This window comes from Brachyhypopomus gauderio, chromosome 9, assembly GCF_052324685.1.
Source record: "Brachyhypopomus gauderio isolate BG-103 chromosome 9, BGAUD_0.2, whole genome shotgun sequence".
NCBI lineage: Eukaryota > Metazoa > Chordata > Actinopteri > Gymnotiformes > Hypopomidae > Brachyhypopomus > Brachyhypopomus gauderio.
In genome coordinates, this window is record NC_135219.1 from 19,434,656 (window position 1) to 19,460,411 (window position 25,756).

General features: G+C 43.7%; 5 protein-coding genes across 7 annotated transcripts in view; 4 read left to right on the forward strand and 1 right to left on the reverse strand.

The window, feature by feature from the left end:
* Positions 1-6,619, reverse strand: part of syne1a (spectrin repeat containing, nuclear envelope 1a) — a 123,783-nt gene extending 117,164 nt beyond the window's left edge. Inside the window, 1 exon segment of the mRNA XM_077017736.1 lies at positions 6,366-6,619. Within this exon segment, the coding sequence (XP_076873851.1) occupies positions 6,366-6,432 (67 nt within the window). The 5' untranslated portion in view covers positions 6,433-6,619.
* A 4,596-nt stretch (positions 6,620-11,215) lies between these two features.
* Positions 11,216-14,343, forward strand: myct1a (myc target 1a). Its single transcript, XM_077017739.1, has 2 exons — positions 11,216-11,952; positions 13,302-14,343. The coding sequence occupies exons 1-2, from the start codon at positions 11,859-11,861 to the stop codon at positions 13,889-13,891; spliced, it is 684 nt and encodes a 227-aa protein (XP_076873854.1). The 5' UTR covers positions 11,216-11,858; the 3' UTR covers positions 13,892-14,343.
* A 1,980-nt stretch (positions 14,344-16,323) lies between these two features.
* Positions 16,324-22,763, forward strand: serac1 (serine active site containing 1). Of its 3 annotated transcripts, none has more exons than XM_077017742.1 (18): positions 16,324-16,482; positions 17,001-17,085; positions 17,205-17,241; positions 17,485-17,627; positions 17,950-18,039; positions 18,773-18,904; positions 19,080-19,201; positions 19,285-19,413; positions 19,602-19,715; positions 19,800-19,962; positions 20,103-20,253; positions 20,564-20,705; positions 20,826-20,926; positions 21,020-21,117; positions 21,210-21,392; positions 21,508-21,651; positions 21,905-21,955; positions 22,720-22,763. In XM_077017742.1, the coding sequence occupies exons 1-18, from the start codon at positions 16,345-16,347 to the stop codon at positions 22,746-22,748; spliced, it is 2,052 nt and encodes a 683-aa protein (XP_076873857.1). In that variant the 5' UTR covers positions 16,324-16,344; the 3' UTR covers positions 22,749-22,763. The 3 variants fall into 3 exon arrangements, with proteins under 3 accessions (XP_076873857.1, XP_076873858.1, XP_076873855.1); XM_077017743.1 differs by lacking the exon at positions 22,720-22,763 and adding an exon at positions 22,453-22,713; XM_077017740.1 differs by lacking the exon at positions 22,720-22,763 and having other exon boundaries at positions 21,905-22,425.
* gtf2h5 (general transcription factor IIH, polypeptide 5) lies at positions 22,720-23,431 on the forward strand. Its single transcript, XM_077017745.1, has 3 exons — positions 22,720-22,798; positions 23,044-23,108; positions 23,236-23,431. The coding sequence occupies exons 2-3, from the start codon at positions 23,074-23,076 to the stop codon at positions 23,414-23,416; spliced, it is 216 nt and encodes a 71-aa protein (XP_076873860.1). The 5' UTR covers positions 22,720-22,798; positions 23,044-23,073; the 3' UTR covers positions 23,417-23,431.
* Positions 23,432-23,579: 148 nt separating this feature from the next.
* Positions 23,580-25,756, forward strand: part of LOC143523358 (macoilin) — a 68,723-nt gene continuing 66,546 nt past the window's right edge. The window contains exons 1-2 of the mRNA XM_077017744.1: positions 23,580-23,948; positions 24,675-24,906. Coding sequence (XP_076873859.1) covers positions 24,830-24,906 — 77 coding nt within the window. The 5' untranslated portion in view covers positions 23,580-23,948; positions 24,675-24,829. The remainder of the gene's footprint in view (positions 23,949-24,674; positions 24,907-25,756) is intronic.

Genomic DNA, 25,756 nt, shown 5'->3' on the forward strand with positions numbered 1-25,756 from the left:
AAAAGATAACTTTTGTATCTTCCCTGATGCGGCTTTAATTTGGTGTACTCTCATAAATGTCCAGCAAAACACAGTTATGAAAGGAAGGTCAAAGAGACCTTTTCATTCCCTTGTGCTAATGCATGCTTGCCCTTTCTAAAAGGCTTGAACACGCATCAGGTTGGTTCACTGACTGACAGCAGCATTAGAGTATCACACTCAGGGCGAGAGCAGCGATCTCTCCCTCTACACGGATTGGGCCGCCGCCCCGTGAGTTTGATCAAGCGATTAGATGCACTTGACTGGCAGATGAATGGCTGATTTAATCTGATTGCAGTTGTCGAGGAAGGTTGTGAAATAAAAGGACGGCCAGTTCAAAGATATGATTCAACACACACACACACACACACAGGCTCACACCGGCTCATACGAACGCCCATGCCTGCCACGATCATAAAGACCTCTCAGTGATGTTCCTTAAATCTCCACACTTTATCCTACACGTCCAACACTCATTAGCCATTGCAGTATTAGAATCTATTCCTCATTTTGTACTATTTTACATTTTACTATTTTATGTTACTGTTTGGATTTGACTATGTTGGTGCTCAATGCTGGAGCCACTGACTGAGGATCTGGTTATGAATACAAATGACATTAAAAAGTGGGGGGAAAAAACTTAGTGATATTGCACTGCGTGTTCATTTTACTGACCCAGAGTCTCTTTATTTCCCCTTTGTGCAGGTCGAGGCTGAAACAGAACGCAGACTGTAGGTGGTTTCAGTCTACAGAAACATGAGCAAGCAGCTCAAAATATCACTGTGTGTTTAGCAGCACGCTGATGAAAGAGCTTCGGCGTCGAGGGCGGCCGGAAGATCAGACTGCTCAAGGTGACTGTGCTGGTCAGTGGAGAGTCCAGACACTGACAGCGCTGGGCTGTTACTGCACAGGGCGACTGGCAGCGTGCCAAGCTAGAACTGCAGATTTTATTTCTCCCTGTTCCTCTGGCTTTACGCCAGGCCTGGTAGGATTGGAGACCTGAGGTACATTAGCTGTCTCTCTGTGTCATCCCCTGTCTCCTGCTCCTCTCTCTCTCTCTCTCTCTCTCTCTCTCTCTCTCTCAGAGGGCGTCAGAGAAGGTTGGTATGTGAGGTGTTGTCTCTGATGGTGAGGAGACTCTCTCTCTCTCTCCCTCTCTCTCAGAGGGCGTCAGAGAAGGTTGGTATGTGAGGTGTTGTCTCTGATGGTGAGAAGACTCTCCAGACGCAGGAGAACTCATCTTCCTTCATTCCCAGAGTGGGTGAATCTCACCACTCAGCACGCTGGCCGACTTCATGTGTTTAAATACAGCAAAACTGACATCAACACAATATGTGATGTGATGTAGCACAGTAAACACAGCTGAGTAATTTTCACTGTCGTGTTAGACGGCCTAAATTGTTGAAGTAAAACGACGTAACGATGCCAACACTCAAACTAATCAGTTCAAAGTTAAGGTGACCTTACATGGCTAACATTAATGGAGCTGAAAATGATTGGTTATCAACAAGGAAAGAGGCCAGTTTTACGTTATTTTACTATTTTGCAAGATGCTAACTAGCTAGTCCACCAACGAGGAGGCTGTAGACTCTCGGTCATGGTTATTCGTAAATGTACTGCCGTACTGTGAAAACCATTTGCCATTTACAATATCCTAAGACTACACATATGAACATTCTCGATTGATTAAAAAAACAGCACAATTTGATTGCATTGTGTATTATACTGGTGTACTAGTGTACTGGTGTACTAGTATACTGGTGTACTAGTGTACTGGTGTACTGGTGTACTAGTATACTGGTGTACTAGTGTACTGGTGTACTGGTGAGGCACTAGCTGATACCCTCTTGAAGCAGATTCAGAAAGCTCAGTTTGTTATCTTAGACATGGTCAGTTTACCATGGTTTGCATGCTGTAAAAGCTAAATTTAATAATGTCAGGTGTGGAACCATGATACTGAGGTTATCAGCTCATAAAGCATGACTGGAAACACACTCATTTACATTTTGAGAAAGTGACTAATTGTGAAAAGCAATAAACTACACAGGGCATTTAGTACAGTCTTCATATGTGGCACTGCATTTACTGTACCGCTTATAGCATTTTGAATTCGGGCAAACTACACAGCTGGCCATGAAGGACACGAGGAAAGAGACTCTTAATGAGTGATGACCTGGCATTGTCCAATAAGACACGCGGGCCATAGGACATGCGGGCCGGCTCACGTGGTTTCCACATAGGCGTCCATTTGCGGGTGGAATAACTCCGCTTGGCCAACCGGTACAGATCAGTGCTGTGAAACGGCAGGTAGTTCACAGAGGTGTCGCTCACTAGATAATAAGAGACAATATATGGCAGGACTCCACAACATATGGAAAGACTCTTAGCCTGGGAGGCCTTCAAAGCACACTCTCCCCTTTTTATGCCATATGGTGCCACTAATTGCCATTTTTTCTTTCTCTCTTTCTGTTATTTTTTTTTTCTAACAGCCTGTCGATGTTTGGATGTGAGACACAGGAAAACTATGGGACATGAAGACTTCGTCTGTGTTCATGGCTGGTGCCCAGTCACAGAGGAGCTTGTGCTGAATACAAATGACATTAGAAAATTAGGGGAAGAATTTCTTCTGAGCACTGCAAATGAAATCATACATCAAAACAACCCAGAGAGGCTTAACCTACAGGACAGTGACCTTCATGGACATTAAACTCTATCTAGGTGGCCTATCAAACTAATTTCAGTAGGACACCATGTGGGAGACAGAATGTGCACAAAGGAATCTTTCTTTTCTCAAACATGAACAGAGAATGTGGATGGAATGAGCAAAAATGTACAAGACGGCAGTGAATGCTGCATGTGTGGGTGGGTGTGTGGGTGTGTGTGTGTGTGTGTGTGTGTGTGGGTGGGCGGGTGTGTGTGTGTGTGGGTGGGTGGGTGTGTGCAGGCACATGAGAGACAGGTATTCATTAGCCAGTGTTGTCGTCATTGTTTTAGCTGTGGATCTGAACATTTGAGTGTGTCTATAAGGGAGTGAACGGGTTTAGCACGTCTTTTGCTTTCACCAGTAAGACTCACTAAACCCCTGTCTTGTTCACACACAGAGACAATAAACCCCCATCCTGTTCACATACACAGACACACTAAACCCCTGTCCTGTTCACAAATAGAGACAATAAACCCCTGTCCTCTGTTCACACAGAGACACTAAACCCCTGTCCTGTTCACATACACAGACACACTAAACCCCAGTCTTGTTCACACACAGAGACAACAAACCCATCCCCTGTTCACACAGAGACACTAAACCCCTGTCTTGTTCACAGAGACAATAAACCCATCCCATGTTCACACAGAGACACTAAACCCCTGTCCTGTTCACACACAGAGACAATAAAACCCTGTTCTCTGTTCACACAAAGAGATACTAATCTCCTGTCTTGTTCACATACACAGAGACACTAAACCCCTGTCCTGCTCACACACAGAGACAATAAAACCCTGTCCTCTGTTCACACACAGAGACACTAAACCCATGTTCTGTTCACATAGAGAGACACTAAACCCCTGTCATAAACTCTAAAACCCCACAGAGACACTAAACATTCATCCTGGTCACACATAAAAATACTAAACCCCTTATCCCCGGTTGACACATAAAACACTAAACCCCTTATTCCTTGTTGACACATAAAACACTAAACCACTTATCCCCTGTTCACACACAGAAACACTAAACCCCTCTCCCGTGTTCACACATAGAAGAACTAAACCCCTGTCCCCCGTTGACACAGTGAAACACTAAACCCCTTATCCCCTGTTCACACGTAAAACACTAAACCCCATCCCCTGTTGACATAGAAACACTAAACCCCTTATACCCTGTTCACACATGGAAGCACTAAACCCCTGTCCCCCGTTGACACACAGAAATACTAAACTGTCTTGTTCCCACACAGTGACAGTAACCCCGTCCTATTCATACACAGAGACACTAAACGCCTGTCCTGTGCACACACACAGACACACTAAACCCCTGTCCTGTTCACTAACAGAGACACTAAACCCCTGTCCTGTTCACTCAGAGACACTAAACCCCTGTCCTGTTCACTCACAGAGACACTAAACCCCACTAAACAGGATTGAAAATGCAAAAATATTCTTCTTCTTGATGAATGAAGTGAGGAGCTGTAGACACTGATTCATCCAGGCCACTCTTCCTCTGTCTGGCTCACTCTTCCTCCGTCTGGCTCACTCTTCCTCCGTCTGACTAACTCTTCCTCCGTCTGACTAACTCTTCCTCCGTCTGACTCACTCTTCCTCATGTCAGAAAATATGAAGCTTTAGTTGCTGTCATGACTAGACCAGCTATGATAGCTTTATTGTTACTTTATTGCTGATCCCACTCACCCTTCCACACACACACACACACACACACACACACACACACACACACACACACACACACAGGTACAGGAATGCAGTCATTCCCTAACCAGTACCTCAATCTCCACATCTCCACAGTGGCCTGTATACTGTTTCCAGGGCGACCAAAGCTCACCCCTCCACATGGATCACATGTTACTGTTGTCACACACAACTCTAATCTGGCTGCACACACAACTCTAATCTGGCTGCACACACAACTCTAATCTGGCTGGAAAGAAAGACCACTTCAAAAAGAAAAAGTGCTGATTATAAAAAATTCAGCAGATGAAAATGTGCTAACTATAGATCATATAATGATGATAATTGCTGTTACATTGTTAAGGAGACAAATGAGAGTTCATATTCAGCATAATTACAGGGAGTTTGGAGGCAGAGCGCCGGTTCTCCTGATGATGACACCAGGAGAGCAGAACCGAGGGACCCGGGTCTACAGCTGTGGCGGTGGGCATATGCAGCTGTGGCGGTGGGCATATGCAGCTGTGGTGGTGGGCATATGCAGCTGTGGCGGTGGGCATATGCAGCTGTGGCGGTGGGCATATGCAGCTGTGGCGGTGGGCATATGCAGCTGTGGTGGTGGGCATATGCAGCTGTGGCGGTGGGCATATGCAGCTGTGGTGGTGGGCATATGCAGCTGTGGCGGTGGGCATATGCAGCTGTGGCGGTGGGCATATGCAGCTGTGGCGGTGGGCATATGCAGCTGTGGTGGTGGGCATATGCAGCTGTGGCGGTGGGCATATGCAGCTGTGGCGGTGGGCATATGCTGTACATGCGTGATTTCATGCATGCTGCTGTTAAGCTGTGAAAGTGCTGTTTTAAAGACACAGTCGCACTGGAGTCTCGTAGCAGAGGTTACGGACAGCAGGCCTGTGCTCAGAAGAGGCAGTGCACATCTTTACAGAGTCAGCTCTTCAGCAGACTAATCACAGCTCTCTCTCTCTCATCCTCTCCCTCTCCCTCTCTCTCTCTCTCTCTCTCTCTCTCTCTCTCTCTCTCTCTCTCATCCTCTCCCTCTCCCTCTCTCTCCCATTCCTCATCCTCTCTCACACTTTAACCCTCTCCATTTTACCTTCTTATGCTTTGATGCTTTTATGCTCTCTGTAGTGCTTTTCATCAACTCTCTCTCCCCCCTCCCTCTCTCTCTCCCTCCCTCTCTCCCTCCCTCTCTCTCCCTCCCTCTCTCTCCCCTCCCTCTCTCCCCTCCCTCTGTCTGAACTGAATGTACTCTTTCCTATCCTCACATCAGTCTGATGTCTCAGTCACCGGTTTAACTCTTAACGTAAGCGTTCTCATCAGGCATTTAACTGCAGCTTCCAAACAAACAACAGAATATAAACTGATAATTGGCAAATGAGATCTTGGTTTCATCGATCTTGCAATATCAAATACATTTGACCTTGTCACCTGTCAAAACAAGCGTTAGGAATTTCTGAGTGACAAACAGTCATTAAAACACAAGGTGCACGCACGCACGCACGCACGCACGCACACACACACACACACACACACACACACACGCACGCACAGAATGATTGACTGAAATATTCTGTGGCTGCTGCATTGACCTGAAGGTCAGTCCTGCAACCACTGTTCCCAAAAATAGCCAGTGCCACCCCTCTGTATCAGCTTTTACAGCTTACACTGTACAATTTCATACGCTTATTCAACAATGCTTCCTCACGGATTACATACACTCACTGGCTGACCACTGCTCACAAACCGACTGCATCAACGTGCATGCACGGCGTGTGCCTCCTTAAGTTTACAAGGCATCTAAAAGTCTCACAAACTCCAGCCTCAAAGATGCTGAGATTTGTGTGCTGCAGCTAATGGAGGCTTCTGCTGCGTCATCCTCCAGAACGGCGGTGGGGTCACCTTAACGGACGGCGTGCCTGAGCACCTACCCTGCAGACGCTGCATCTCATTGGCGATCTCCCTGGCCGAGCGACCATAGTGGCCAGCCGACGCCATTGCCACTGATCCGGAGTCAGCCTCCCTTCCTGAGCGAGGTGGTCACAGAGATTTAATCCACAGCACTGGGATCAGTGGGAAAGGGCATTTGCACGGATGCCAGCAGGATCGGCTGGTCTGCAGAAGACTTGTGTGCGTTCTTCAGAGGGAAGTTGGACTTGTGGTTTCGGCAGGCGGCAGCTTTTCCCCAATCACCCTCTTCTTTGCTCTCTCCCTCTCTCTCTCCCTCTCTCTCTCTCTCTCTCTCTCTATTTGACTCTCTCCATCTCCCTCTGCCTCTCACACATACACACCCAGTTCTGTAAGCTTTAGCACTAGCAGTCACTGCCACCTGGTGTCCAATCAGAGCACGGCTCTTAAAAATCATTACACAAGCCTCCTGGCCAATCACAGGACTGGAGTTATGTTCCATGCATATATGTGAGAAAGGGGGGGAACCTGAATGTTTCTGGACATCACATTGTCATACTGTCACATTGTTATATGCGGTCACAGAGCTCAAAATAAACCATGTCAGAGAACCTGACCACAGAAAACGTACACGTAAATGCCAAACCACACAGAACCACCCTCAGCCTCATCACCAGATTTCCTCATCTCCTTCTAGAAACGCAAAAACAAATGACATAAAGCCAGAATGTGAAAAAGGCAGGAATACTCATTTACAAAATGGAGTGTCACCGCTTGGCCTGCTGTACAGCTCTGCCCAAACATCCATATCTTGCTGACATGAGTGAAGGAGGGAGACCGAGCGCCTCTGTGCTGCTGACTCTGCCGCTTCTGATCGGCAATGTGACCTCCAACACAGAGGGCCGTGCGGGAGCCTGGGGGGGGGGGGGGGGGGTGTTGGAGAACTGAAGCCCGCGCAGGGAAGCCCTGGATGAATCTTATCTGCACACACGCAGGACTTTGCTGCCGCTACGGCAAAGCACACCCCCCCCTCGAAAGAGGCTTCATCAGCATTATTTTTAAAAGCTCATCAGTCGGCCGACGGAGCTGCCCAGCGGATCGCTCCCGGTCCCTGCGCGCTCGGTCCACCGCAGCCGGCTTTGCTCCGGCGCGCTTATAGACCCTGGTATTTCACGGCTCACACCGGGACAGATCTCAGTTTCTTCCTGGAAGACGGCAATATAAAGTTTACTGTAACAAAGTATTTTGTGAAGATGGATTTCATGGTTAGATATATAGGATGAAGTCTGCTACTGGAAAAAATCCATCCTGCTTAGTGAAACACCCAGCAGAATATGTTCAGACGCCAGTGGTTGCTGTGAAAAAGGGCTGTAAGACCTTACAGGAATCACACCATTTACTACATTTAACTATGTGCTGTAGAACTTACAGTACATCTCATATTTTAAACATCAAAACAGATGTTGATATTAAGTATTAAGGGACTCATATATGAAAATGTTACTGTAGAACTGATGCTATATAACTAAAGTCATACAAACAATACAACTAGTAATAGTAGATAAATAAAAAATAGTTTAAAAAAGTTATGAAAATATAATTAATAAGTATTCATAAAATATGTAAAAACAAAGGTATCATGGAAAATAAGTTTGTTAAGCTAGACACAGTTTGTTAAACTATGTCTCTAACTGCTTTTTAAGATTCTGTACAGATGTTGCCTGTCTAAACTGAGGTGGTATATCATTCCATTCTTTGACTGCATGAAGACTGGACTGAAGACAGGCTACTCCATCATGTTTTCAGGATGGCTTTGGGTGAGTTACGTAGACCTGCTGGGGCGGGAGGCACACAAACACAGACTGCCGCTATTCTACGTAGTGCCTTAAAGAACAGCAGTAGTGCTTTGAGGTCTGGAGGACAGGAAGCTAGTGTAATATCTAGGGTAATACTAGTGTAGAAAGCTACCCTGTGAATTTAATATGTAACATGGTACAAAATAATAACAAACACATATAAACTCATAATCAGTCATGATCCACACCGACCTGCAGCATACGCAGGAGCGGACCGGACCACTGTTTACCTGGAGCTGCGTGCCGGCCCACTTCAGGGTTTAGGAAGCTCAGCATGTCCCTCTGCAGAAGAGGAAATAGCATCGCAGGGTTTAGTCTGACTGCAGCACACGCTGATGTGCTCTGCACTTGACTGCAGACGTTCTTAGCGGTTGCGTTAAAGAGTTTACAGCGCCATCTACTGTTCAGCAGGGGCAAAACAAGTCTCACCAGGGAAAGATATTCATTTCCATTAAATAAGTTACATTCAATTTCAAAACATTAGCATCTTTATATTCAAGCCAAATTTGGCATTTTATCTTCTCAACATCTAGCCTTTTAGAATACAAATCTGGTATGACAGAAAGATCATAAAATATCTGAATGAAAAATAAATCACCTTGTGCTTGTGTGCTGGTCTTCTGGACACAAACCTTCATCTTGGCTTTAAAAACCTTTAAGAATTAGTTCCTCACAATCCTCTTTCTCTATATATAATACTGAAAAAGAATACAATGAAAATATCCTTGTATTACATACATTATAAGAATACTCTTAAAACAAACATCAGAGCAAACACCACACCCTGTAAGAGATTCCTGATGAAACTGCATACTTGGTATGACTGTCACATATGCAGTAACACCTCACTTGAAACCTTTCTAACCATGGTTTAGAATTGTCCAATCATATGTAAACATGTGTTATCTGATGCACTTGAAATCTCTTACATGGTCTCTGTCTCCTTAATGATACATCTGACATCACTCTAAAACAAATTGTAAAATGTTGATTGCAGGAGTTCACGTCTCCAAAGAAAGCAATTACACAACAGCGGTTGACTCCTGATATTTGTATGCAGTCATTCTGGATACAAAGCCGTCTTAGATTTGTCCATCTTGAACTTACCACTGTGAGACTGAATAAAGCCCGACCTGCTACCGTAGAAGCCTGGGAAAACTTCTCATCCAATATTCCTGAATTTCTCATCCATCTCCTGGATGAGACGATGGCTATCTACAGGACACTATCTACAGGACACTATCTACAGGACACTATCTACAGGACACTATCTACAGGACACTTTCTACAGGGACACTTTCCTGTACTTCACTATTGATATACACAGTGATGCTTAATATATCTGTAACCCCACCCTTCCTCCACCCTTGTTGAAAATCAATACAATGTTGATCAGAAAAAAATGATACCCTTAAATAGGTTAAATTTCAATCCACAACATGCTTGTGTCCAACTTATGCAGTTTTCTGTAATTATATAAAGTTAGTGCTGAAAGTTTAATCAGCTGCTATTTTTTCCCTACTTGTGATATTTTTTCATAAAATAAAATAAAACGGTTCAAAATTAGTGAATCGATAAACATCAGAGCGTTTCCTCTGCTGCCCCCTACAGACAATAATGCAAAAAAGCAAATCGTAAGCACGGCTGATTACAATAAAACCGGAAATGGCTTATTGTTTCCCTTACAAATTCCACAGCGTAAATGTTACGACCGTGATCAACTGTGGAACATTTTCCTGTTGTTGAGCTGTCGTGGGCAGTGACTCACTCTAACAAGCATACGTCTGGTTGTGTGTGATTAAGCTGATATGATTATTAGACACAATGAACCCTGTGAAAAGGCCACGGCCCGGCTCCTCCACTACAACAGCACGACACAACAATGACAGGAAACGGCACCAGAGCCTCATCCCTCTCCACCCGGGCCCGCCGGCCCGACCCAAACCGCCCAGGTGCTCACTGCACTTAGCCACCTACGCTAAAGCCTCGGGGACCGGAGAGGCTGGAGGGGAAGTGTACTGTGGAAGGGAAAGTTTTGAGACAGGGTCTTCCCAGAGTTCTTATCACCGTCTGTGGCGAGGCGGTGAGCTAGGCCCTGCTGGCCGGACGGCCTCGGACGGAGCTGGCACCACCAGTGGAAAAAGAGAGTGAAGAGAGGAATGAGAGAGTGTCAGAGGAGAGAGAGAAGGCCTGAAATGGTTGACTGACTGATCTGAATGTCGAAACAAAAACAAAGATGAAACTCTTTGCTGACAGAAAGTCCTCAGTTTAATGCTCAGCTAGGCTCTTCACTTATTAATGTGTGCCTTGAATTATTTATTGCAGTTTTTGTGTATATAAATGTCTGCCAGTTCTGTAATGGTTCAGGCTGTGGTTAAATGTGGAAAACAGATTGAGAAATGCACAATATTCTGCAGTGCTCAGTTGGTCTTATTATTAATGTATTTTATTGTTTAATCCTTTTTCATTTTAGTATTTTTTACTGTAATATACAGACAATGTATACTTTGTGGTTAATTGTAAAATACTTTATGGTTATTATGATTTATATGATGACTGACACACTGGGATATCTGCAGCCTTATTTTGCCACATACAAAACAATATCATCACGGTCTGGTGTGCACATATTTTCCTACATGCGCTCAACTTTTGCAAGGAAACAATTTTTCACTTTAGTGTCAAAAGAGTGAAGTATAATCCATATCACTGGCAGTCGGAGAGGGAGAGAGAGAGAGAGAGAGAGAGAGAGAGAAAGCGAGAGAGAGACAGAGAGCACGAGAGAGACTGAGAGGAAGACAGAGTAAGAGAGGTAGAAGAACGAAACAGAGAGACAGAGAGAAAGACTGAGGAAAATCATAAGGCTATGACAGTGTCTCTCCATGATTAAATCACGGAGCAGGAGGATAAGTGAGAAATAATAAGGTCCTCCCAGGCAGGGGAAGCCCTCACAGCCTCCACGTCTGTCCCCTAACTTCCCCCCACACCCGCCAAGCCCACAGGAACCCTGGGCCCAGCAGATAAGGACGGCCCGCTGCTAATTTTACACAGGAAAAGGAGGAAATGTGACAGTGGCGTTTTTCTCAGGCAAACACAGTGAGGCTGGCCTTGGAGGGGATCCTGTGTGCCTCTGGGTTTGTAAGAGAGAGAGAGAGAGACAAAGACACAGGTAGAGAGAAAGAGAGAGAGAAAGGGGGAGAAGCAGGAAAGAAAGAGAGAGTGGAATTAGACAGACGTGGATGCACACGGAGACAGAGGGACAGTGTGAAATAGAGAGAACACAAGCAGGAATAAATGTGAGGCAGCGGAGTGCTGGAGGGGACAGGCTCACTGTGAGACAGAGGAGTGCTGGAGGAGACACGCTGAACGTGAGACAGAGGAGTGCTGGAGGAGACACAGTGAACGTGAGACAGAGGAGTGCTGGAGGAGACACAGTGAACGTGAGACAGAGGAGTGCTGGAGGAGACACAGTGAACGTGAGACAGAGGAGTGCTGGAGGAGACAGACTGAACGTGAGGCAGAGGAGTGCTGGAGGAGACACAGTGAACGTGAGACAGAGGAGTGCTGGAGGAGACACAGTGAACGTGAGACAGAGGAGTGCTGGAGGAGACACAGTGAACGTGAGACAGAGGAGTGCTGGAGGAGACACGCTGAACGTGAATGCCTGCTCCCGTCTCCTCTGCCTGTCCACAGGGAGCGATGGCTGACAACAGCACTCATCCCATCCTGGAAATACTTCAGTCTTTTGGCTTGAGTAAGATACTTCTCTCTCTCTCTCTCTCTCTCTCTCGCTCTCTCTCTCTCTCTCTCTCTTAGAATATAGAAGGTTTTGTGTATGACTACTTTGAACATTGAAGAATTGTAATCTTTAAGAGAGTTTGTGGAATAGGCACCACAATACAGGCTAATGCTTTTGCTAGAGTGGTCAGCATTTTCCGTTCAGTCTCTCCAAATGGCATTTCCAGATGATCACAGCTTCTGGTCTGCAATATCCTTCATCCAGTGAGAAAAGAGAAGTGGTAATAGTTATTTAGATTATGAATTTTAAAGTTTAATCAAAGCTCACAAAATATCTCTCTGTAATAGTTTTGCTTGGTTTTATTTCTAACTCGTGAAATTATTCTAGTTATTAATTAAAGATCAATGATAGAAAGATTCAGCAAAAATTGCTATTTCACAGTATTATGCTGTGGGAGCAGTTAGTGTTATATAATGATATGAGTGGTAAATAATGATATGCATTGGTACTGTCATATGAAATTAGACATCTGGGATTTTAAACATTCAGCAGAGTGTGTTCTTGCTGTTCACCCTTTATTTGTTTACAGGACTTTTTGACAGTTGTTGTTGGTCATACACAAACCTTTTCATTGGTGATGTTGACAAGTCAGAAATGGAGGCAAAAGGCAATGTGGCGATAAACAATTCCTAACCTCTCCAACTTAATAATTACCATTTGCCAAAAGCAAGCCCGATCCCATCTGCTACTAATGAGGCTGCCATTAGTAGACCTGGAACGCGCGGCCCAGGCCTGAATGGCATCATAGCGTACAACAACAGAGGAAGGCCCTTCCTAGAATGTGAACTATTTCTATTGAGTTTGAGATCAGGGAAGAATGACTGCATTCCTGTTCAGCCCTGGCCTTCTCTGACACCCCTCCCTGATCACCAGCCAGCACCGGATAGGTGGTCACCTGCCCTCTTGACCTTGTCTTAGGAATGGCTAATATCAAGGTGATAAGAAAATAGTGATGAATTGACCTCAGGATCGTAGGTGCTGTTTTCAAAGCTACAGTGTACCATCTTAGCAAGTAAACCAAACTTACGTTTTGGTCGACGTAATTAGCTCAAGACTGTAAAGCAGTAATATAAAGTTTTATGTGTGGTCGTTGGCCACTGACTTTAGTAGGCTGAAAATGGAAACGTGGTTTAATTGCGAGCACAGCAAGCTGCAAAATGCTCTTTTGTTTCTCGCTTTTTGTTTTCAGAACATGTGTCCTCAAATAACCCAAACACTTCCTGAGACATCTTTAAAGAACATGTTCTTTCCATACTTTCTTTTACTTCTTTTTTAACATGTTTGTTCCCCTCTCCTGTCCTCAGGGGATGTGATCTTGGCCTTCTGTCTCTCCATGGTGGTAGGTCTTCTCCTGGGTGCCCTGGTTTACATGACCCTCACCTGGATGTCCCGTCGCCGTGCCTCTGCCAACATCACCCGTCTGCCCTCGTCACGCTCCTCCACCCGGGCCGGCTCCTCCTCCCCGCGCTCCCGGCCCGGCTTCGGCCGCCACAACAGCGGCTACGACCGCCGCAGCAACAACAGCCTGGCCAGCGCCGCCTTTTCCTTCCACCGGCACGCGCCCACGTCCTCGCCCGCCGACCAGGCCGACCTGCTGGGCCGCAAGTCCAGCTTCAGGGCCTCCACCTTCCACCCGCTGCTCCAATGCAGCCAGATCGCCCGCGAGGCTGAGGAGGGCAGCCAGGCCAGCTTGCCGCGGACGCCCACACTTCCCGGTGGCCCGGCGCCAACCGGCTCCAACAGCACCGGCAGCTCCATGGTCACCCCACCCAGTAGCAGGCCCAGACCAGACTCCTTCTGGGGTAACAGCAATCTGAGGGGCTTCCATGCCACGCCAACCCCCCCACCGGCCTATGAGAGCATCATACGGGCTTATCAGGAGACCTGCACCTGATGAGAATGAGCTGCACAGGCAATGATGGGAAGCCGTGGAGATGCTCACAGACTTGATGCATTAATATAGGAATGAAACAGATAGCAAGATGCTGGATTGGATAGAGTGCATGAGTGATTGTATGCTGCTTAGTTATTGCCTTGTTGTTATGTTGTTATTGTTGTTGCTGTATACAGTGTATGTTTGCGTGAGGAGTTGGGGAGAGAGAGAGAGATGGAAAGAGAGAGAGAGAGAGAGAGAGAGAGAGAGCAAAACTACATATTAGCTTCAGTGACTGTTATGATAGGATTAGTACTGTAACTTGGACATACTACAATTATGAGTGAGAGTTCCAGTTGCAAGTTTGGTGAGTTCAATGGGTGTTCGGGATTTATGACCTGCCACAGTTTTATGGAATTCCTATAAAACTGTTTCCATTCAGTAAGTTCTGTGTCGACAGCATATAATAAAGAAAGGCCTGAACATTTTGTATTATTATTTGATTGTTAACCTATCTTTAAGGTTACTTGTGTTGATTGCATGTTATTTAATTTCAAATACATTTATTCAGGGTTTATTCACTAGACAGAACTGCATGTGTAACAGCAAACTGTACACATATCTTGTGATCTACAAAGTTACTACAGTTTCCTTTTCCGCAAGGACTAAATTCTTTCACTAGGCTGAAATATATTTTAGCTCTTGTATGCAGACCTGCACGATCTGCAAAGTCACACACACACACACACACACACACACACACACACACACACACACACAATACTGCATTCCCACAATACTGCATACACACAATACTGCAATACTTTTAAATGCTATCTCATTATCTCAAGATACTATGTCATTATTTCGAGATACTGTGATTATTTCGGGATACTAGGTCATTATTTTGAATCAGTGAACTAGGTTATAATCACAGTGCCGAAATTATACTCCCCTAATGATTTCAGAATTGCAATGTCTGGTTAACATCTCATTTATTTTGGTGACTGATATAATGATGATTTATATGATATACCATATAAAGTATGTGTCTCTTAAGTTCAACACTGAGGATTTTAATGAGGGGAGTATGAAGGCGCATGCGTTGTTCCTTTAGCTTCTGTCAGAAGTGTAATGAGCTTCACGTATAATATGATGTTTCGTAAACTGGAGGACTAGCTATGACACAAAGTTGAGCAAGAATAATTCGGAACTGTAAGACAATAATGCTAACATGTTACACGCATGTTAGTATAGTTCTCTTCTGCTCCTACCCAGCACAAATACCGTGCCAAAAGTGCCACATACTTCACCATACTTCATACCAGTTTTTGTAGAGCAACCAGTTCAGATGTGTCTCGTTGATAACTCAAAATATCGACTTAGTATCTCGAAATGACGTATCTCGAAATAATGATTAGTATCTTATGCTTAGCTTATGGAAGCCCATTCCTGCCGCCTGAAGAAAAAAAAGGTCCATATAGTATCTTAGTATGACTTAATATCTCATGACTTAATATCTCATTATGTACAATCTCATAATTATGACATAGTATTTCATAATTATGACTTAATATCTGATAATAATAACTTACAATCTCATAATTATGACTGGGTATCTCATAATAACGAGATAATAAGTCATAATTATGAGATGCTAACTCATTATTATGAGATATTAAGTCATACTTATGAGACCCTAGTCATAATTATGAGATTGTAAGTCATTATTATGAGATATTAAGTTATAATTATGAAATACTAAGTCATAATTGAGATACCAAGTCATAATTATGAGAAAGTATGTCATAATTATGAGATACTAAAATTGCAAGTCATTATTACGATAATGAGATATTAAGTAATAATTATGAGATACTATATGGATTTTATTTTCTTCAAGTGGCGGGAATGGGCTTCCATAAGAATCGGCTTAGTATCTCGAAATAATTAGTATCTCAAAAATATTGACTTAGTTTCTCGAAATAATGACTTAGAATCTCGAAATATTGACTTAGTATGTCGAAATGTTAAATTAGTATGTCAAAATGTTTACTTAGTATATCAAAATAATGACTTGTGATCTCGAAATAATGACTTAGTATCTCGAAAAGTTGACTTAGTATCTCAAAATGTTGACTTAGTATCGCGAAATAATGACTTGTAAGCTCGAAATAATAACGTAATATCTCGAAATAGAGATAGCAATTCACGTAATGATGAGGAAAAATACGTGCTGCATTCTCTTTTAATTTTATGTGGCGGGAATGGGGCTTCTATCGAAATGAACTTACATATAAATGGTTCTTCCATAACTTCCATGCCATTAAAACCATAACAATGAAAACACCAAACAATACGTTAAACATGCTAATAAACATGACTCTTCAATCAAGTTAATCGCCATCATTAATTTAATCATTAAAGTGTCTGCGACAATATTGCGTTATTTACGGTAATGTCGTCGATGCGGTATGTCCGCACACTTCCTGTTTACTTTGCGCTTGACTTTAGCGAGTGTGCAGGTGACAGGAGAGACATGCGTGGATCAAGACCAGCATGATCAAACTGGTCACAAAATATTCCTGCCTTCGCTAATTCCTCATAACAAGGTAAATAACCACAATTTAATTTATCATAATGTTCAATGTAGGGTCTGAAATGTGTGTGTAACTTTAGCCAGCTAGAGTTCATTGTCGCAGACACTAGTTAATAATTTGTCTTAATAATAAGTAAAAATGTTGACGTGATCAATTGCTGTTTTACCATTTTATTACTTCGGGAAATCAAGATGTGTGACACGTCCAAGTGGCTGTTTATTCGAGTCTATTCCAACATAGATGAGCTAGCCTGCAACACCATCAAGAGATGTCATCGCCAGCCAGTGGGCCAGAGTTGGAGATGTTGTTGTCTCCTGTGACATTTAACTCCATGCTCTGTGATCTTCTAAGTTATTGTTTAAATCACCATTTTGTGTATGTGTAGCTATGTTAATCAGATTCAGACCTCAAAGTAACTCAATTTGAGTGCGTAAGCAGTAAAGTAGTGGAGAGGTTTGACTTACCTGAAGATTCAGGTGTGTTGGCCCGCTCTGCTGTGCTTCTCCTCACGTCTCTGAGTCCATGTGCAGATGTCCGTCACCGTCTCAGTCTTCTGCCGGAGGCTGAGCACTGCTGGTCCAAGCGTGAGGAAAGTCATTGCATGGAAGGATTTTCGTAGGTTTTTTTCATTATACTTACTGCTTAACTGCTATGTAATGTACAAACCATACACCAGTGTTGTTCTTTTTTATTTCTTTGTTTAAATTGGCCTCTGTGTCGTCTCTCATACGCAGGGAAAATAGCAAAAGTAACAGGTGCTATTATTCTGGGGTAGGTGTTATATCTTTAATATATCATCTTGACGTTTGAAATGTGTGAATCAAATTGCTAGAATCGATCGGTAAAAATGACCACAGTACACTTCCTCCAACAATTTCCAATGCCATTACTATAATAGACTTTCTATTTGGTGAGGTAACATTTGGTCAACTTTCGTCATGACTAATGTCTTATGTTTTCTCTTCTTGAAATGCTGAGGTGATTTCTAAGATGCCAGTGCTTGTATTCACACAGTGGCTGTGTCTTCATCACCTATGAGGTCGTCACCCTGAGCCAGGCAGTCACCATCGACACTCGGGCCATTCTCCAGGAGAAGCGGAAGTCCTACATCTACCTGAGCCCCTTCACCAAGAAGGAGCAAGATCTCCTCAGCTCCAGTGGGTTCTCACTTTTATAACCGGCATAAAATGGTCACTGATAACCATGTCCTACAAGACAAACAAACTTCGAGTTCAAGCTTGCAGATCTGATTGATCTTTAGTGACAAGTACACACAGAATATTTTATATAATTTCATTAACATTCAACGTATATAAGTATTTCAAACTGTATAGTAGAAATACGGTCCAGAAATGGTGTCCCCAGTATACGTGGATGAAAATTTAATTAGACGGGTGTCTTGAGGAGATATTTTCTCATTGCTCTCATATTGTTAAATTACAGTGACTCTGAATCACTTAATAAGCATTTTGGTTTCAGATCTCACTTATAAAGCCAGGAAGGAACTTCATAAAGCAGCGAGAAGAATTATTGAAATTTCCTCCTTGATTCTGCATCAACCACTGGATGGTAAGAACATTTTGGCTGTAGATATCAGAAGTCTAGCTATAGTGTCTGATCTGTAACTATTTGTCAACAGCATATAGACGACCTATAAAATATACGGATGTGCTATGTATTCTGACCACACTGTGCTCTGAATACTCTCAACGTAATAACTAGAGGTATTTGCTATGCAAGTTATTAACATCAAGCTCTTCTGGAAGATTATTTTGGCATGACTTGTTCAGGACACACCCAGGTAAAACAAAGTAGTTTTGCAGAAAGGCGTAGTCTTTATTCTGTCTAACATCTGTCACTGATATGCTTCAATACTAATTTTATTCTATAATAGCTACACATTTGAGGAATTCTAGTTCGTTCAGGTTTAAATGTGTCGAGTTGCTTTGGTAAAGAGTTTGGTTCCAGTAGAGTTAAATAAGAAAACTGTGATAAATGGAGAGAAATGTTTTGGTAAAGGGGGCATTTCCAGCAGTGACGAAGAATCACATAATGTTGATAGGTACAACTAAATTATGATATATTTTTCATATAAAATTTATATGAAATGTATTTTTACATTGAACTAAACAACTCTTCCCTGAAAGATAACACTCTTACAATAAAATCATTAGCTCCTCCAACCTTGGTCTGTAGTTGAGTGTCCTCTGTGTTTGTGTCCGTGCGTCTGTGTTTGTGTGTCTGTCGGTGCGTCTCTGTGTGAGTGCGGGCGCGTGCGTGCGTGTGTGTGTGTGTGTGCTAGAGCGTCTCAGCCGTCTGGATGCAGACCCTCACGAGTGTGCCATTTGGATGCTGCTAAAGAGAACCCAGTCCAGCAATCGATCCGAGCGTCTGCAGGCGGTTCACGACCTGGCCAACGCGCACCACTGGCATGGTGAGAAAGATCCACAACACCGAACGTCCTTCGGTGTTACCTATGTATATATAGTCATGTCTGACTAACTAACGTGTTTATCACAGACTTGTGACCGATAATCTGTCAGCCTATCAGAGAAGTTGTTGATGGACCGATTGGCATGCTGGTTGGTCCGTCCATCTGTCCATCACAGATTACCAGTATCGGACGGTGGCACAATCTGTAGATCAGCGCACAGCTGTCGGTCTGGCCCGCACTCCTCAGGTGGACCTCCGCTTCTTTCTGCCCCCACCTTCGCTGCCAGTGGTGGAGGATGTGAGTACCTTGTTAGTGGACGCCTGGTGTGAGACCTCAGAGTGCTGAGTGCGCTCGTTCTAATGGTGTTTTGTGCCGTTAAGGAGTCTGAGATAGAGGACGGTCTGAGGCAGCTCCTCGCCTCTCTGCCCCAGTCAGAGGTGGACCGCTGTGTGCAGTACTTCACCTCACTAGCTCTGAGGGAGAGCAGCCAGTCCCTAGCTTCTCAAAGGGTGCGCCACACACACACACACACACACACACACACACACACACACACACACACACTCTTCGGAGTAGTCATGATAATGTCACGATTGCGGCTGCCAAATTAAAATGTGCCCCTGCAGGTGTGAACTTGGACGAGCTCTTAGTTTCTCACTTCCGCTGCTGTATCTGTCTGTATTCGTTGTGGTTGTAGGGTGGGCTGTGGTGTTTTGGAGGTAATGGGCTGCCCTACGCCCAGAGTCTCACCTCCATCCCCTCTGAGAAGGTGGAGTCCTTTTGCCTGCAAGCTCTGGTACAGCACTCAAAGGTGAATATGAACTAATTCATGCTTGTACTGGCACAGTGAATCATGCTGGTCTTCAGTTGTCTCATGTGCTCCAACGGCGAGCAGGTCCCGAGTCATTGCGATCACATAGTGGCCAATGGAGGACTACAGCTTCTGCAGAGTGTCTACCAGCTTCGCCAAGCCTCTCAGAAGATTCAGCAGAACGTCGTACGCATCATCGGCAACCTGGCCCTGCAGGAGAACTTGCATGCGGCCATAGCGCAGTCGGGTTCGTACGATACTTCAAATCCCAGCAGACAATGGGAGTGCTCGGGGTGGTTCGTTTGTAGAAAGCATGCCGAGTCTCCTTTGGTTTGAGATTTTCCGTCCAGTGGTCCATGATGTCTGTGGGACGCGCTTCCGCTGCAGGCTGGGTGACGGTCCTGGCCGAGATGGTGCAGTCTCCGCACATCATGCAAGCGTCCCACGCTGCCCGCGCTTTAGCCAACCTGGACAGAGACGCAGAGGTGCGGAAGTATCAGGACGGGGTTTATGTGCTACATCCACACTGCCGCACCAGGTAAATGGTTGAAACTGGTGTTTCTCAACCCAGTTCCCCTAACAGTCCACGTGTTCACATTTCCAGCTCTAGCTCCCAACACACCTCTGCTAGGTTTCAGTCTTCTTAATTGTTCGGTCCTTGTGTAGAGAAAAAACATGGACTGGATTGTGAAACAAAACAGGGACTGGACTGGGAAACTCAGCCATGACCTAACTTCTTCTTTCATTCAACCCATGCGCTGTCTAGGCTGTCTGTAGCCAATAGCCAAAGCATTTGGCACTCGATCAGCTTTTAGCTTACTTTGTCCCTTTTGATCTGTGTAACTCAGCCAGCCAATCAAAGCAGATGTTCTATTTGTGCACGGCCTGCTGGGAGCTGCCTTTAAGACGTGGCGTCAGAAGGACTGTGATCCAGTAGAGGATGAAAAATCTGTAGGAATGCAAGAAGAATACACTGAATGCTGGCCGAAGGTAGGACCCACATCTCAGAAAGAGAGCAGTTCATGGGTGGCATCACAGACCGAACCTTCACACAGCCTGATGTCATTTTCTGATCTGTTTTCCTTTGATGTGTTCTGATTGGACGTGCAGTCCTGGTTGGCAGCAGACTGCCCCAACCTCAGGATCCTGGCTGTGGAGTATGACACCCATCTCAGCGACTGGAGGGCCAAGTGCCCTGCTGAAAACCAAAGGTAAAGTGGAATCACAGAGCAAACTGGTTGCGGAACTTACCAAAAACGGATCCCTGAAACCAGGTCGGCCCCGTTTTTGTTTGTGTATTCCAGGAAGTCCTTGGCTTGTCGCAGTGAGGAGCTCCTTAAAAAGCTGAAGGCCGCAGGGGTGGGGGAGAGGCCTGTGATCTGGGTGGCACACAGCATGGGAGGTTAGTTTTGATGATGATTAGTGTTGAGGTAAAGTTCACGTAAGCCGTTAAAGGAGTCTTGCCTTACAGATCTTCTTTGTAACTCTTAATAGGTTTGCTGGTGAAAAAGATGCTTTTAGATGCCTTTGGTGATCCTGACCTGAACCCCTTGGTCAGTAACACTAAGGGTGTATTGTTCTACAGTGTACCCCACCATGGTACTGTCATGGCAGGGTATTCAGTAAACGTGCGATATCTTCTGTTTCCCTCCATAGAGGTGAAAGAGCTCTGCAGAGGTTTGATAGTCTTCTTTTACCCTCTGAACATCACCATTAATTTTTCGGGAGTTTTTTCTGTTCGTTTTGTTTTGTTAACTGGTGAAATTCATGAATGTCCATTCCACCTCTGCAGATTCGCCAGCCTTGCGTGACTTAAATGAGAATTTCCTTAAGATTGCAAAAGACAAGGAATTCAAGGTGCTGAGCTTTGCAGAAACACTACCCACGTCCATCGGCCCCATGATAAAAATATTAGTTGTTCCTACCCAGTCAGCAGGTATGTCATGGCAAGACTTTTATGTGATTATAAAGCACTACTGACAAAAATGTCCCTGTTTGTTGTATATGGATTTTGCTGGATAGGCATTCATTGCAATCTTGAAGGACCCTTATTCATGAAGTCCTTTAAAATAAGATTAGACTGAACCTCCTTGTTTAAAGTAAGATTAGGCTGAACCTGTATACCAGATTCCAGACCACAGAATGTGACTATATGTTTACTGATTGCACTAAAACATCACTCCCCTCAGATCTGGGCATCGGAGACCTGATTGAAGTGGCCGTCGATCATCTAAACATTTGTAAGCCAGAGAAGAATGACACATTTCTGTACCAGCGTACTTTACAATTTGTTCAAGATGCTCTAGGTGTGCACACAAGCCCCTGAGTCCTCCCACAAATATCTGGAATACCAAGTGGATCCTTTACTGTGTTGCCTTCAGCGTCATAAGGATTCGTATCTGCTGAGAATGAACCAGTCATATTAAGGCAGTAATTTTGAAAACGCACATATGGAAATATGAAAAATATTTTTGTAAGAATCACTATACCAGAGATTTTTCATTGACCCAAAACGTACCATTTTAGAACATGCTGACCAATTAAACTAAGCTGAATATTGAATCTTCATTTTAAAGATGATGGTCTAATTGTTCTCCGTGCCCTGCTTTGGAATGTTTTTTTGTGAGCAGATACTTAGACATTGTTCATTAGCTTATGATACTAAGCATTTAATTTTATTTAATTTAATGAAATCTCATTTTAATTATGACTGTGTCCCCTTTGTATTTATTTTTAGCACATCCATAGAGCTGTCGAATACCAGAATCAATTATTGCCCCATTGAACAAGTCAGTTGCCTTTCTGAGACCCTTAAAAGACTATAATTTCTTGACTTGCTTTTCACTTTTAAATACTTACCAAAAAGCATTGCAATCAGTGTTAAAAATAGCTGATTAAATGGTAGTTTCTGATGTCTGGATCCAATTGTTTGGATTAAACTGCATATCTTCGGGAGTCTTGATTGTAACATGATACTCAGACTCTGGACACTCCGTTACGGTAGATGGTGCTACTGCAGCAAAAATGCCATAGAATATCACGTCTTCCTACGGGTTTCACAAGCAACAAAGGGGGGAGTAGACGTAAGTAGCTATAGTTTTTCAGTCTTCATTTTTAAAAACTGTATTTTGACAGATTCGTATTATTAATCCTGCAAGTGCTTGTTTCGAGTTGCGATCCTCAATGACTAGTCAGCTACGTTAAGATTCCTAGCTTGTGTACCTACACTAGATTAGCCAGCTAGCTTAGCTAGGGAGGTTATCTGTGAAGTAGTGTCCGATTAGACTACCTGTTTTTAATTAAATTATGTTTATTATTCTCCATATAGATTAATTTGGGATACGTAATATTTTCAACGATGGTGAACGTATTAAAAGGAGTTCTTGTGGAATGGTAAGAGGACACTAAGTTTTCACCTAGCGAGCCAACAAGCCTGACAGATTTGAGCTTGTTTAGGTTGTTAAAAGTGTGTGTGTGTGTGTGTGTGTGTGTGTGTGTGTGTGTGTGTGTGTGTGTCCAGCGACCCTGCCATGAAGCAGTTCCTCCTCTACCTGGACGAGACGTCGGCGCTGGGGAAGAAGTTCATCATCCAGGATCTGGACGACACACACGTTTTTATTTTAGCGGAGGTCGTGCACATATTACAGGAGAAAGTTGGAGAACTCATGGACCAAAACTCCTTCCCCATCACTCAGAAATAAACACTCAACTCTTCACTTCCCTCTTTCCCTTCTTTCTATGCCTCATTTTGAACTATTTCGGTGTCTACGATGACAAACATCAACGTGAGAGCGTACAAAATAAAAGGAAGTTACCTCAACTCCAGTATCCTCTAGTTACCGGAAGCTTTTAAAGGCCTGTAAATTTGCAAAAGTGTTTTTGCCATTTTTGTTATGTTTTGTTGAGGAAAACGGCAGCAGTATCTGACAGAATTCATTTTTGTGAGTAAATATAAAAGAAATGACACTGAACAACGATTCTCTTCATGTAAATATTGTTGCATAATGCTTTTTGTTACTGAAAATTGCAATTCGCGTTAACCCAGTGGTATAATGTACAATTCTCAGGCTGTTGAATTTTAGTGTTGTGTTGAATGGCTACGATGTGGTTATTCTCAATCCTGCTACACTGCGATCAATGCATAAAACGTAATTTCCGATAAAGTGTTTGTTGTGTGAATTGTTGAATTGTGCACCATGGACTTATTGTGAAAATCCAGGAATTATCTCCAAGGTAATGTAGATTTTAATTTGAGAAATTGACTTCATTCCAGTTCTAATCGATCTTTATTTTCTACAAAATTAGTTTTCTTGGTGCGTGCTCTGCATTTAACCTTTAATATATTGCGATTATTGAAAATTAACAATTAATTTAGCTTTAACTTTTATGTCTTATTTAAAAGGTGCACTTGGCATTTCTAAATGCACAGTGACACTGGTGGAGAGAGAAATATAAGATGCAAGCCACCTAAATTAGGCGTGCACCACTGATCATATTGGTCTGTATCTACTCTCAGCATGAGAATCGCCATAAGTTCTTAAACATTCAGTGTTCATTCTCAAATTAATGCTTTTGCCTTTTTTTCATGTAGGCATTTTCACTCCGATGCGACAATCGGTTACTTCTATTGCCTCCAATTGAAGGCTTATGCTTTTTATAGTCTGCTTGAATAAAGCTACACGTTTAAAGTTATATTAAAATAAATAATGCATTATAAAGAAATAAAAAATGTGGCGGGAATGTTTTGGAATAAAATTGCCTCTTTTAGCAGTTAAAATAATATATCCTAAGATTTGATTCATCCGAGTGTAGCATTTTTTGAGAAAACATGTTTCTTTCCTTTCCTCTGATGCATGTGTTTGTGTGAAATGATTCGCTGTCACTCTGGAAGACCCTTGAGCAGCGGGTCTGTGTGGGGAGAGTCGCCCACATCTTTGTTCATCTTTGTTCGTTTTGCAGCGCTTGACACAAGTTCACATGGAGCGGCGAGCGCGCGCCTCCAGCCCGCAGCGCTGCACACTGATGGACAAAGCGTCCTCTCAGGTTACTGTACGCCAGACCACCTGTCTTAACATCTAACCCACTGGATCACCGGCAGGACCACAAGCCATAATATGAAGAAACGTTGCATGGATATCGGCAAGCTTCGGAAAATGAAAAAGATCAAATTTACAGAAAAGATTTCCGAAAGGTAGGCTGCCATGATGCGACGCGGACGGCGTTGCTTCGTGGAGGCTGTTGTTATTCCCATATTGCGTGGATTATGTGTATATTCTTATGTTATATGAAGGGGTTGCAGCTTTGATAAATAGACTACAGGAGCGTAATAGATCGGGATTTACACGGTCAGCCACTTCGAGGTGATGCACAGACTACAGTAGGCCTTATCGATTAAATGTTGACTAAATCAATACTGGACAGGCCTGACTCTTGGCTAATATTGCTTGTCGAAAAGCAACCCCCAAGAGATTTTTTTTGTCATCCATGGCCACCATGATCGCAGTGCGAGCTCTGCTGTTGTTATTAACGTATAAAGATGAGCGTCGTCAAACAAGCAACCTTTCAGATATTCAGTGCATTGAAGATGCAGACAACAACCAGATACGAGGGGCATTGACTGTGCATGACTAGACAAAATATCAAGAAATGCGTGGAAAGTTGGGATTAAATCGGGTATATTTTAAAGGCTACGTTATTGGTTGGTAAAGGTAGAGTAGCATATTGCAAACAAAACAGCGCCACGGTGTAATACTGTGTTTTGTTCGGGTTCGGTTGCAGCACTATGAGCGATAACACGAAAACACCCGATTTATGCACAAGTCGCCGAGAATCTTTGATCCAGTCGCCTGTCTGAAATCAGAGCAGAGAATATGTTGTGAGATCGCAGCTTTCTTTACTATTTCCCCGAAAAATGATTTCACGCATACAACGTAACTCTTTACCCCGTTCCTTAAATAGCCGCGGCAAACACTTTAGGTGCTGATGCAGTTGATGAAATCAAATGTTGCCATGGTTACCAAACACAAAAGGATGTTGAGAGC